Raw genomic sequence first — 12,482 nt, 5'->3', positions numbered from 1 at the left:
ATCATGTCTATCACTACCACTGCAATTATGTATCACCATCAACCGCTATCACTGCTTTCACCATTATCATCATTATAATCATCATCACCTCCGTCACTGTCAATATTATCATCACTATACCATCGATGTCAAGGGTACTATATGTCGTAACTGATGATGATGATGATGATGATGATGATGATGATGATGATGATGATGATGATGATGATGATAATAACTTTTATCGCCGAAGATTCAAGAGAGAGAGAGAGAGAGAGAGAGAGAGAGAGAGAGAGAGAGAGAGAGAGAGAGAGAGAGAGAGAGAGAGAGAGAGAGAGAGAGGGGGGGAGAGAGAGAGAGAGAGATGAAGATGGTGGCGCAAAGGATAGGAAGAAAACGTTATGCTGACCTGTTAAAGTTGCCTATATGATGTTAATGGGGGTCAGCTAAGGAGCATCAAAGACTTCACACAAGAATCACGTGAATGGCTCCCTCGCTCATCCATGAGACAAAAACTTTCATGCTGTGTTGGTGAGCAGAAGTCCTTACAGGAATTTAACCCTTTCCCTGCTACCTGAACCATCCTTCCTTACATACTAACCACTCTCAGATATCTTTTCGTTGTTCCACGGCCACCTCTAAACACTGCACTGGCTAGAAATTGCAAAATCTATTTTTTTTTTTATCCCCCTCTTTTCTTGTAGAGGCTTATAAATATTCCATACATTGCTTTTAGCGTTGTAAATTGTTGTATATCGCAGTGAAAGGGTTTTAAACACCCACCAACACATGAGTACCTTGACTACAACGTACTCAGTTTAGTATATTTGTCCTATCTTAAGTAATTGTGAGCAGTGGTATAAACATGTATTACTGTTTCTGTGAGATTAAGGCTGAGAAAAAGAACAGCAACTAGAACAAGAACTAGAACAAGAGCAAGAACAAATACGAACAGGAACAAGAACAAATACGAATAATAACAAGACAAAAATACGAATAAGAACAAGACAAAAATACGAACAAGAACAACAAGAACAATAACAAGAATAGCAACACGTTACCTGGGTTCTCTTGTTCACCTCGTCTTGCTCTGTTCTCTCTCGTGGGGTTTGACCTGAAGGAAAAGAAGAGGCGATGTTAGAGCTTAGTCATTTCTTGATCATTAATAAGGAAATAGAGGAAAAAGGAAAATGGAAAGAAAAAAGGAAAGAAAAAAGTGAAAAAAGATGATAAACCAGGGAACACAACACACCAAAAATAAATGAAAAAATGTTAACTACCAAAGAAAGAAAAATAAAAAATGAAAAAGAATAAAAGGAAAGAAAAAAAATAAGAAAAGAAAAAAAGATACAAGAAAACAAACCTGAAAACGCAAAACCTTAAAAAAAAAGGGAACGATAAAGAAAACGGCAACTAAAAAAAAAGGAAAAGCTACGAGAAAACAAATCATAAAACGATAAACCAAAACAAAAAGAAGGTACAAAAAGAAAATAACTAATTACCCAAAAAAAAAAAAAAAAAATAGAAAAGAAACCGACGAGAAAATAAAACAAAACTAAATAAAAAAAACATTAAAACAAGACACAAGGAAAGCAAAAAAAAACACAAATACTTTAATAACCACGAAAAAAATATATATAAAAATACAGAAAAGACGGAAAGTGGAGGCGAACGCGAACATACACATACACACACACACACACACACACACACACACACACATAAACAAGCTTTGCCACACAGACAATAAGATCAAATCATGGGATCTGAGGAGGAGCAACCCGGCAGCTTCCCCCGCCTGGGAATCTCCTTTCATCTCCCAATAAGAGCCATTAGTAAGACCACCAAGAGGAGCGAAGAGCAGCGGTAACAACAATAACAACAACACGTCCCTGGTCACTCCACCCACCAGCATCTTGACACTCTCTCTCTCTCTCTCTCTCTCTCTCTCTCTCTCTCTCTCTCTCTCTCTCTCTCTCTCTCTCTCTCCACCCATCTATCTATCTCTCAAAGTTTCTCAGTTCAGTCCACATTTTTCTTTATCTATCTATCTATCTTTTCTCTCCTAACCTCTCTTTGTACTTCTTTCCTTTTATATGTCTCTATCTCTATTTCTTTGTCCCTTTTTTCCTACTCATCCATTTATCTATGTCCCTGTCTCTCTTTCAGCCTATCTATCTATCTGTATGTATTTGTATGTCTATCTATGCCCCCCCCCTCTCTCTCTCTCTCTCTCTCTCTCTCTCTCTCTCTCTCTCAGCTAGCATTCCCAAGACGGACTCCCTGATTGCCTCTCCACTAAGCCTGATTGCCGAGAGGAATGTAATGGGCAGGCGACCTGGGCGACGCAAAAATGGCTCAGCAGGGCGAGACGTGAATGGAAGAAGCTAGGGAGTGATGGAGGGGAGGAGGAGGACAGGGACGGGAAGGGAGAGAGGGAGGGAAAGATGGACTACGGCTGGGAAAAGGAGGGAGAGAAGAAAGGAGACAGTTAGTGATGTAGTGATGGAGGGAGGGGAGCTAAGAAGGGAAAGAGAGGTGGAGGGAGAGGTAAAGGAAAGCTAAGAAGGGAAGGAGGGGAGGAAGAAGAGGCAGGACGAGATGAGAAAGGAGGGCAAAAAGGAAAGAAGACATGGAGGAAAGGTAAGATGAAGAAGGAGGGGAGTAAAGAGATACTGGATGAAGGAAGGAAAGAGAAAAAAAGACAAATAGTGATGGAACGAAACTATGAAAGGAAGGGAAGGAGAGGAAGGGGAGGCGAAATAAGATGGACTGAGGTACGTAAGTGAAGGAGAGAAGAAAGGAAGGAAGAAGGGAAGCAATGTTGAATATCCAAAAATTAACATTATTTTTTATTGTCAACGTCGTCATTTCACGTTTTGGGAGAGAAAAGGAGGGAAGGAAGGAAAAAAGGAAATAGACAGGATGTGATTGGCATGAACTGGAAAAGGAAAGATAGAAGCAGGAAGGAAGGAAGGAAGGAAGGAAGGCACGATTTACAGTATAGATTTGAATGGCGAAAGGTCGAAGATGAGAAGGAAGAGGGTGAAGAGTAAGATAAAAAAGGAGACAGTAAGAATGGAAAGAGAAAGAGTAGAAAAAACGAGGGAAAAAAAGCAAGAGAAAGCAGAATTAATGAAAAGAAAAATAGGCAAAACAAAAGTGAGTACATTAAAAAAAGATGCAAATCAGAGAGAGAGAGAGAGGGGGGGGGAGGTGCCAAAGTAATGAGTTAGGGTGGTGATATGGGAGTGTGATGAGTGTGATGACAGTGTTAATTAAAGGTGACTTGGAAACACAGTGAGGGGAACTTAAGATAAATATAAACATGTGAAATGCTAAGGAGAAGGAGAGGGGAAAGAAGAGAAAAAGAGAAGTATAGATGGCAAGTGAAGGGAGAGAAAAGATATTGTAGCAGAGAGAGAGAGAGAGAGAGAGAGAGAGAGAGAGAGAGAGAGAGAGAGAGAGAGAGACTGCAGTAAATTCATGTACCCCCCTTGCTCTCACATGAATAATAAAATAAAGGAGGAAAAAAAATAGGAAGAAAGAAACAAAATATGGAGTTAGTGAAGAAGAGAAGCTGGGAAGAAGGTGCACGAAGGTATTGTAAGGCTGTTGTGAGGGTGTTGTGAAGATGACATGAGGGTGTGGAAAGGTGTCAGAAGGTGATGTGGGGAGTGTTGTGGAGGTGTTAGTGTTGGAAGATTGTCACAAGGGGGAGGGTGCTGGGGGGAGGGGGTTGTGATGGCGTCGCGAGGGTGGTGTGGGGACAATGTTTACACTAAAATACGCTGACCCATGGACTACAGCCATAATGAAACCCTTGTGTGAGAGCACAGGAACACTAGATTTTGAGAGGGCAATAAATTACTGCCCCGTCATAGGAGAGAACCATCCGCCATGCGGGCAGGTGGGCGGAGCCTGTATCAATGCGCGCGGGCCGAGGTGAGCGGGTAACAACCTTGCCAGGCCTCACTCCCAGCCGGGTCACCCAGCGCCCAAGACGTGCCCTCCTCGACTCCTCCCGAACCAGCCTGCAGAAAGGACAGCGTGGTGCAGCGGTAAGCCGAAGCCCTGACCGACGAAGCTTGCTTTCAACGAAGCAGACTGGAGGAGTGAGTACACCAGTGGAACGCCTTGGGTGAGTTATTTGTGGTAAGGCCTGTTCACAAGACCGCATTTCCAGTCACCCCAGCGACCACGTGGTCGTCGCTCCTTGCGCGGCATAGTAACACAGTGCATAGTGCCGGCTAATTACCTCCGTGACCCAGTAACTTAACGTAAGGCTGTGCTCTCACAACGTAAAAGGACCGGGCACTGGCCTCACTTCCGAGGGAATAGGTATTTCTTTCTGTGTGCGGCCCACGCGCCACTGAGTGTAGCCATAGCTAGCCAGGCCTTTGTTGTAATTACTGTGTAAATATAAGTCAAATATTTATGACCGTGCTTTCTTTTGAGTGTCCTACCCTAGTCTACCTGGAGACTCAACCAGGAGTCGCATGTGATCGGCAGGTGGTAACATGTAAAGGAACCCCGATCCATGACAATTAGAGACGTCGCAGTGAGCGTTTTGATACCAGGTAGCGCCAGAATTTTTAATTCTCGCCGGAAAATAAATACTTTTTGGGGCAAGGTTTTACAAGCTTACAAAGGTGTATCGTTGCACAGTAATGCGTCTGAATTTTAAGTCAATTAATTTCGTGATAACTGACAGCACATGACATTGTTTGAGCCTCTATTCATAATATCAGATGATATTCTTAAAAGAGCCTATAAGTGTATCAAGGCAGGCAATCTGTAATTTTCTACTGACTTCAATGGAAGTATACTAATATATACTTGCAAATATAATTTTGTATCAGAGACTTTATTTTTGCGGTACGATCACTATCCTCGGGTACTTGGGCAGCGAGCAAACCAAAACACAGGACCACGCTTACTCGACTACCCTGCACAATGGATACATCACCGCCACAATCATGGACTACAGCGGAATTAAGAAAATTCCTAAGAGAACGAGCTATACCCTATTCTGGATATAGTAAAGCAAAGTAAAGGCCTTTGTATCGGCAGAACTGAGAGGCTATTGTTTACACTTTACACTCCTTCCTAACGGCGCGCGGCGCTTTCTTTAACTGAAAAATCATGATCAAGATAAGTACGTCGTACGTCCGCCAGCGGTGCTGTTCTTTTTTTTTATTTCACTGATTTCATATACAGGACGTGTCAGTGATATCTGATATTTTTCAACATTCCCAGATAAAATGCACAAGCCGAAATCAACATCCTTTTATTTTTACTGTTCATACTTACTTAAAAAAAAAATCATTACCTATTTTTAGTTTTATCTTATAATTCAATTAACAAAGCCTTATCATACACCAGTAAGTATGAATATTAATATTAAGGGCTATGTTTTTAATTTTAGATACACTTGTGCAGCAATTCATGCTGTAGTTTTCCTGCACATCGATTTCAAATTTAGCTAAGACACCCCTTTGCCCCAGGAAATCGGAGACAATTAAAAATGCTGGCGCTGATAGGTATCTACCAGCCTCACTGCGACGTCTCTAATTGGCGCCAGAACAGGGACCTCATACTAAGCGCAGTCACGGTAGAGTAATTCTTTGGTACCGAGTAACCTTGCTGATATCTTTTGCTGCAGATAATGGCGCCCGAGGGTCACAGTGAATATTTCGATCCCTTTGCGAGGTTTAGGCCTGAAATCGTGGCGCTGAACATAACAACAGCGACGAAGGTTAGTGAGTATATACAGAAGCGGCTAGCTGAGGAGAGAGAGGACCGCTTACGTGCCGAGGAACGTGAGAGAGAGGACCGCCAGCGGGAGGAGGAAAGGCAGGAACGTGTGAGGCAGGAAATGATTCGTGCCGAAGAACGGGAACACGAGAAGGCGATGGCTGAAATGGAGCTTCGCCGTGCGGAGGCAGAAGAGACTCGATCTCGAAATTCTGAGGGAAGCACTCTTCGTGCCTTACATAGGGTGAAACTTAATGCTTACCGTGAAGGGGAAGACATTGATGCTTTCATTTCCCGTTTCGAGAGGCTGGCCAAGTTGTATCAGATGGAGTCTGAAGAGAAGGCCATCGAATTTTTCAGCCTGTTTACAGGCAAAGCCTTGTCCATCGTACATGGGCTAGGGCCCGAAGATAACTCGTACGAGCACATGAAATGCGCTCTTTTGAAGGCGTTTGGCAGAACGGCGGAGGCAGCCAAGCAGGTATTTCGCAGTGCCGCTATCAGCGATAACGAAACTGCCGTTCAGGCTCACGCCAGAATTTCCCGTCTCTTTGACGAGCGAGTGCAAAAGGAAGGGATTTACCTCACGTATGAAGCGCTGCGGGAGTTAGTCATACGCGACAGGTTTGAGGAAATGTGCCCGCCTGAGTTTGTGGCCACCACTAAGGCCACGGGAAACGTACAGGCAAATAAAATGGCGGAAAACCTGGACCTCCATTTTGCCGCACATGGACGTAAAAATGTTCGAGTTCGTTCCGCGGGGAGCGGCAACAAGGCGCAACCCAACGATCCGGAGCCAGTAAGGAAGGAGCAGGCACCGCCTCCCTTCCGGCAGAATAAGCCACAAGGACACCCCAGGGAGGGTAGTAAGTTCCAACCACCACGTGGGTGGAATGCCGGCTCATTGCGTCCCACACCACCTATGAGAGCTGCCCCACACAGGAGGCAAATATGCTGTCGCGCTACTCGATACGCCGGACGATATTGTACCAGCGGCAGACGCTACTCCAATTACAGCTGTCCAGAACCACCCACACTACTACACCCCAACTACAGGATGAGTTGTCACTTGTGTCCTGTGTTTGAATATGAGATGTATATGGTACTATGAAGACACTAAACTTTCTCTTTGTTGGCAGAGGGACTCTGAGGCCAACCCCGACCTGAAGGCCGTTCAGAACACGCTCGTGTCTCCCAGAGAGGGGTGTCACCACGCTGCGTCTTCCCCAAGATGAATCCGAAGACACCGCTCCGTGTTCGTGTAGCGTCTGCGTGTCTCTTAAACATACATTACGTACGCTCGAACACCTACACTCCGTTATGTTATACACAAACATACATAACAATAGGAGGGCGGTTTAAGTCTGACGATATTTCGTCTTGCAAAAGGCACGGGAAGGTTCAGCTGGTTCAGGAGTTTTCCCCCTAAGCGAGATTCTTAACGTAAATACGGGGTTTTACCCTCATGAGCCACCTGAGCTTCCACCCGAAGACCCCTTTTAGTCTACACACACAACCGTTGGTAGCTAGTTAGGCTTAGAATTTTTTTTCCCGAAAAAAAATCGTTTGTATGGGGTAATGTGAGAGCACAGGAACACTAGATTTTGAGAGGGCAATAAATTACCGCCCCGTCAAAGGAGAGAACCATTTGCCATGCGGGCAGGTGGGCGGAGCCTGTATCAATGCGCGCGGGCCGAGGTGAGCGGGTCACGACCTTGCCAAGCCTCACTCCCAGCCGGGTCACCCAGCGCCCAAGACGTGCCCTCCTCGACTCCTCCCGAACCAGCCTGCAGAAAGGACAGCGTGGTGCAGCGGTAAGCCGAAGCCCTGACCGACGAAGCTTGCTTTCAACGAAGCAGACTGGAGGAGTGAGTACACCAGTGGAACGCCTTGGGTGAGTTATTTGTGGTAAGGCCTGTTCACAAGACCGCATTTCCAGTCACCCCAGCGACCACGTGGTCGTCGCTCCTTGCGCGGCATAGTAACAGTGCATAGTGCCGGCTAATTACCTCCGTGACCCAGTAACTTAACGTAAGGCTGTGCTCTCACAACGTAAAAGGACCGGGCACTGGCCTCACTTCCGAGGGAATAGGTATTTCTTTCTGTGTGCGGCCCACGCGCCACTGAGTGTAGCCATAGCTAGCCAGGCCTTTGTTGTAATTACTGTGTAAATATAAGTCAAATATTTATGACTGCTTTCTTTTGAGTGTCCTACCCTAGTCTACCTGGAGACTCAACCAGGAGTTGCATGTGATCGGCAGGTGGTAACGTGTAAAGGAACCCCGATCCATGACACCTTGTGTGTCTCTCGATCAGCGCTGGGTCGTGGTTCGTTCCTCGGGGCAGAAGCAGGGTCGTCGCCGCCTCGCCCAGACCTACACCCAGCACTCCTGCCCCTCGCTCCTTCACGCACGCCCTGTTTGGCGAGTGTGATGTACTTCGCCCTTGAGTCCTCGTCCACGCTCATTCATGTATACTCTAATGCGTGTGTGTTGTGCTGTGCTGTGTCGCGATGCATGGTATTCCTTTCACTGTCTTTTCTCATGTCTGGTAAAATTTTGGAAGTTTAGTGCATGATATTGAAAGACAACATGATGCAAGAGGGAGTTGATTATGTATGTATTTTCTTTTTTATTTATCTACTGATCTTTATTTTCTTCCACAAGAGAGCAAGACCCAAAGGAAAAAAAAACATACTCAAGAAAAAGACCTGCTAATTGTCCCTCTAATTCAAAGGTTTCAGCGTCTGCAGCATTATTTGGGCTCAGTAAAATTATCTATAATTACACTATTTTAGTAATGTGTGAGTCAACAGCACTCATAGGATTAAAATTTACTAATGATTGCACGAACGCGCTACAGGAGTATAGGTTATATGTAGTTGTAATGTTAAAATGTTAAATATTCACGGGTCATTACAGGCTTGACCGGACCAGGAACACACCGCACCTTGTCCCGCGTCGAAGGTCACAACACCACACCAAGCCGCCAGTCAAGTGCACAGCTGTTATCGTGAGTTTGGAGACGAGTACGCAGAACAGGGCCGCCTCTGAGGAGCATCGAGCGGGGAAGGAGGGAGGGGAGAGCGGCCAGCAAGTGAGCCTCAGCCACGGAGCACCCCACCACGCCACCGGAGAGGAAAGGCGGTGTGAGTTACCTGACCAGCGACGAACTTCATCCATCTCCTGACTGGCTGGCGTGACGGCCCCAGCCAGCCTGTTCGTGCATGAGTGAGGGGTGCCAATCTGTACATATATGAGGTACATCCGACAGTCTGTACACACTATGACTGAAGGAAGACTGCTTATGATGTACTCGTAACGCGGCGTGGTATTTGCCCGCGAGCGGTGCAGTGCTGTGATTTGTCCCGCCAGCGGTGGTGTAATCTTGTGGTTTCCTTTCTTTACTGTACGAGTACAGTGTATTCCATCAGTGGCTGTTGAGTCTTTATACATCAAGTGCTGACCTGCCGTAATAAGGAATGCAGTCACCTTACTCGAGCAGGAGCGCCGCGCCTTGCTCGAGTGTGATTGCATCTGTGGTGACTGACGGAACTGAATGAATGTGCATCAAGTGTGGACTCGAGGTGAATACTTGCGTGTGGACCTTGGGGGAGAATGCCTACTATGTGTGTGTGACTCATTAACAAGGCAGCACCAGTGTGAACGAATTAATTGGAGCACGGAAAGAATGCTATAATCAAATAAATAATAAACAATGATGAAATGCAACTAATACACATATAAACAATTGATGGATGGATTGAAGGAACACAGTACACAAGACAATGATGGATTGAAGCAAACAACACCAGTAGCCACATCACCCACAGGGTAGTAGGGATGGCACACACGTGGGAAGCAGCAGCAACGTGGCGACGCGCGTCTCACGCCTGGGGCTCCAGGCACGCAGCAGGTGCGTTCATTTCCCGCAGTAAATGCCACACCCACTCTCCCAGGCCGAAGGTGCACGAGAGAATCGATCGCATTGAATCCAGACTGAATTCATTAATGGAACAATTGAAATGCATTTTACCAGACCAGCATCGATTGACCCCAGTCAACCGCAAAGAGGAGCGAGTACCGCTCAGCCACGACCTGGCCCGCCGCACTGCGCCACGGAGGACTAAGAGAAGGGGAACTGAGGCCGTGCTGGAAGAAACCAGGAATCATTTACTCCCTGGAAGAAACCAGGGAGTAAATGATCGCGTTGAGGAAATGGCCACCGACCTCATGACCGGACCAAAGCTGAGCGGAGAGCACATCAAGGCGCTACAGTCTTTACTGGACAACCTGTGGAGCTACGTAATAGAGACGGGAGCGTTGCGGCGCCTCTCAGAAATTGACAATTCCATCGTGGTCGCTTGCATCGCTAAACGCTTCACTGGTGGCCTAGCGGTCCAGTACAGAAGTCAGCTTGTTAAATATAAGTACATCCACGGAAGGATGCCTGGCTTGACTTGGCTAAGGAAGTTCATAGCAATGGAGGTGGAGATGTTAAGAGAGAAGGACGAGGATCCCAGCTGCTCGTATTCCAGCAGAAGCACAGCGGAGCTGACGCGAGAGAGGAGTACGTCTTCACGCAGACAAGCAGCTCAGCTGGCGACGGCACGCACAGGAAAACCAAAGGCTCTGGTTGAAGTGGGGCAGCAAAGTAACACAGCCAGGCCCAAGTGCTTTGTATGCTTCAACAGCGATCAAGTGATGCCGCATCTACTGGACGAGTGTGATGCATTCAAGAGAATGTCAGTGCAGACGCGAAGACACTGGGTGCAAACGTTACGCCTGTGCGTCAACTGTCTCAAGGCAAACCACACAGCTGACGAGTGCAGAGCACACACCCAGTGTGACATTCCCGGGTGCGGCGAGAACCACTCACATTGGCTGCATCTTGACGGAACAGATAACCTGTGGCAGGCGCCGGTGAAGATGGAGGCTCCTCAGCAAACTGATGACCTTCGCAATGTGGTAAAGCGAAGGCGAGAGCAAAAAGTCACTGAAGAATCAGGAAGGTCTGAAACATACTTCAAACGAAGGAGATCGGAAAGGATTGCCCAACAACAAGAAAAGTACAGGCAGCTCTACCAGTAGTCAAGGCTGCGGCAGGCAAGACTCCCGGCAGTGTGGGTGCACACAGTGGTACTCTTCCCCCACCCCCATTCATAAAGGACCTTGTAACTAACTGCACAAATGTTGTGTCATTGCATATTGTAGAAACTGAGTCATTGCTCTATAATGGTGACTAACAGTGCGCTACGCAACGTCCATGTGACTGTGGCGTGAAGTGTTCTGTCGTGTGGTAGCCCTACCAAGCTGAAGAAGACAGACGAAACAAGAAAGACAGATGAATGAGAGCAAGGGGGAAAAAAACACGAGAAGAAAGAGGGAATGGAGAAAATAGGAATATCCAGTACCAACACGGCTGTTCTATTCTGAAATGCTGGATAAGAAAGGACAGCAGGGCCAGGCAGACGACAAGCAGACATGACCCAAGCGGAAAAAAAGGTTGTAAACACAAGTGACCGTGGACGAGGGGACCTAGACAAGGTCTGTGTGCGACGGAGACAAAAAAAAAGATACTGAACAGAGAAAGGCAAACGCAGCAGCAATGGGAAAAAAAAAAAATAGCAAGCGAGAGGAAAATAAGGTGACCCACGGAAACACACTGGTGCCTACATCCACCCACCGCTCACTCCGCCCTGGTACCCTAAACCCCGCACTGGTACCATTATTGGGCAAGGTTACAGACAACAGTACACCAAGAGGCGGATCATGTGTATGAATCGTATTACTGTATGTGTAAAAAGGGAAATCTAATGGAATTTGAACCCTCACCCTTTCACTGATATCTGACATGTTTTCTTAATCACAAACTACTCTGAAGCATTTATTTTTTTTCAACAACTACCTCTGAGCATATTAATGGCTAGACATTGAACAATCTACTTCTTTTCATGCCCTTTTTTTTTCCATGTAGATACTCTAAAAGATACAATACATTGCCTTTAGTGTTATCAATTGTTCCATTTTGCAGTGAAAGAGTAAACATTCAGATAACGTTTTGAGGGAAGAACGTGCAATACAGAATTGTTCCATTTTGCAGTGAAAGAGTAAACATTCAGATAACGTTTTGAGGGAAGAACGTGCAATACAGTGGGGTGTGTTAGGTCATGTAACAGGGAGAGCAGCGAGCAGAGAGAGAGAGGTGCCAGAGGTGCCAGCCCTGAGAGGAGAGTGAGGTGACAAGCACATCCTGATACCCCTAAGTGCAGCTTAACAATTGTGATGCAGTCTCAACAATTACTACGTCAGGAAGGTGAAAAGCAGGAAGAATCATAGAATGTTTTAGTATTATTAGGGTGTTTAAATTATAAGATTTTTTTTCCTTGTGTACTTTTGTGCAATTTCTTGACATGAATGCTAAGTGCTGAATTCCTCTCTCATAAAATATAGGTACCAATGTGAATTAATTTGCTGGAAAGTCATTTACAATTTGCTTGTGGGGAATACCCGGAGATTATAACTGTACTTAATTTTAATTAAGTAAAAGTAGAAATTTAGCATAGTATAATATTCACCCTGGTGGCCACTACTTCAATAAGAGAATTAAATCAAATAGCACGAGATTGGAAGCAGGACAGTACGAGTGCTGGCAGGGTACAGCTGGTCAGGAATAACGACCACATTCTGAAACACCTGCGCCGCATCTTCACTACTTTTACAAAGTCTAGATGCAGTGACGCATGT

General features: G+C 45.9%; 2 protein-coding genes across 3 annotated transcripts in view; both read left to right on the top strand.

The window, feature by feature from the left end:
• The window catches only part of LOC135111477 (uncharacterized), a 14,780-nt gene extending 2,485 nt beyond the window's left edge, over nucleotides 1-12,295 (top strand). The window contains exons 1-2 of one of the 2 annotated variants that reach the window (XM_064024797.1): nucleotides 7,490-7,630; nucleotides 8,658-12,295. In XM_064024797.1, the coding sequence (XP_063880867.1) occupies nucleotides 9,579-10,826 (1,248 nt within the window). In that variant the 5' untranslated portion in view covers nucleotides 7,490-7,630; nucleotides 8,658-9,578 and the 3' untranslated portion in view covers nucleotides 10,827-12,295. Of the gene's footprint in view, nucleotides 1-7,489; nucleotides 7,631-8,657 lie in introns of those variants that run through there. The other variant, XM_064024798.1, reaches the window with a different exon arrangement.
• On the top strand, nucleotides 3,909-7,928 carry LOC135111476 (uncharacterized). Its single transcript, XM_064024796.1, has 2 exons — nucleotides 3,909-4,094; nucleotides 5,645-7,928. The coding sequence occupies exons 1-2, from the start codon at nucleotides 3,909-3,911 to the stop codon at nucleotides 6,845-6,847; spliced, it is 1,389 nt and encodes a 462-aa protein (XP_063880866.1). The 3' UTR covers nucleotides 6,848-7,928.
• Nucleotides 12,296-12,482: the final 187 nt, after the last annotated feature.

The sequence above is a fragment of the Scylla paramamosain genome, chromosome 22 (assembly GCF_035594125.1).
Source record: "Scylla paramamosain isolate STU-SP2022 chromosome 22, ASM3559412v1, whole genome shotgun sequence".
NCBI lineage: Eukaryota > Metazoa > Arthropoda > Malacostraca > Decapoda > Portunidae > Scylla > Scylla paramamosain.
The sequence above is the reverse complement of the archived record's forward strand: the minus strand, read 5'-3'. Positions and strand labels throughout refer to the sequence as shown.

What these genes read in the sequence shown, in the direction of transcription:
- LOC135111476 (XM_064024796.1), top strand. Translation starts at nt 3,909, where the DNA reads ATGCGCGCGGGCCGAGGTGAGCGGGTAACAACCTTGCCAGGCCTCACT. An exon ending in CAACGAAGCAGACTGGAGGA is followed by an intron (nt 4,095 to 5,644) that starts GTGAGTACACCA and finishes CTTTTGCTGCAG; the next exon opens with ATAATGGCGCCCGAGGGTCA.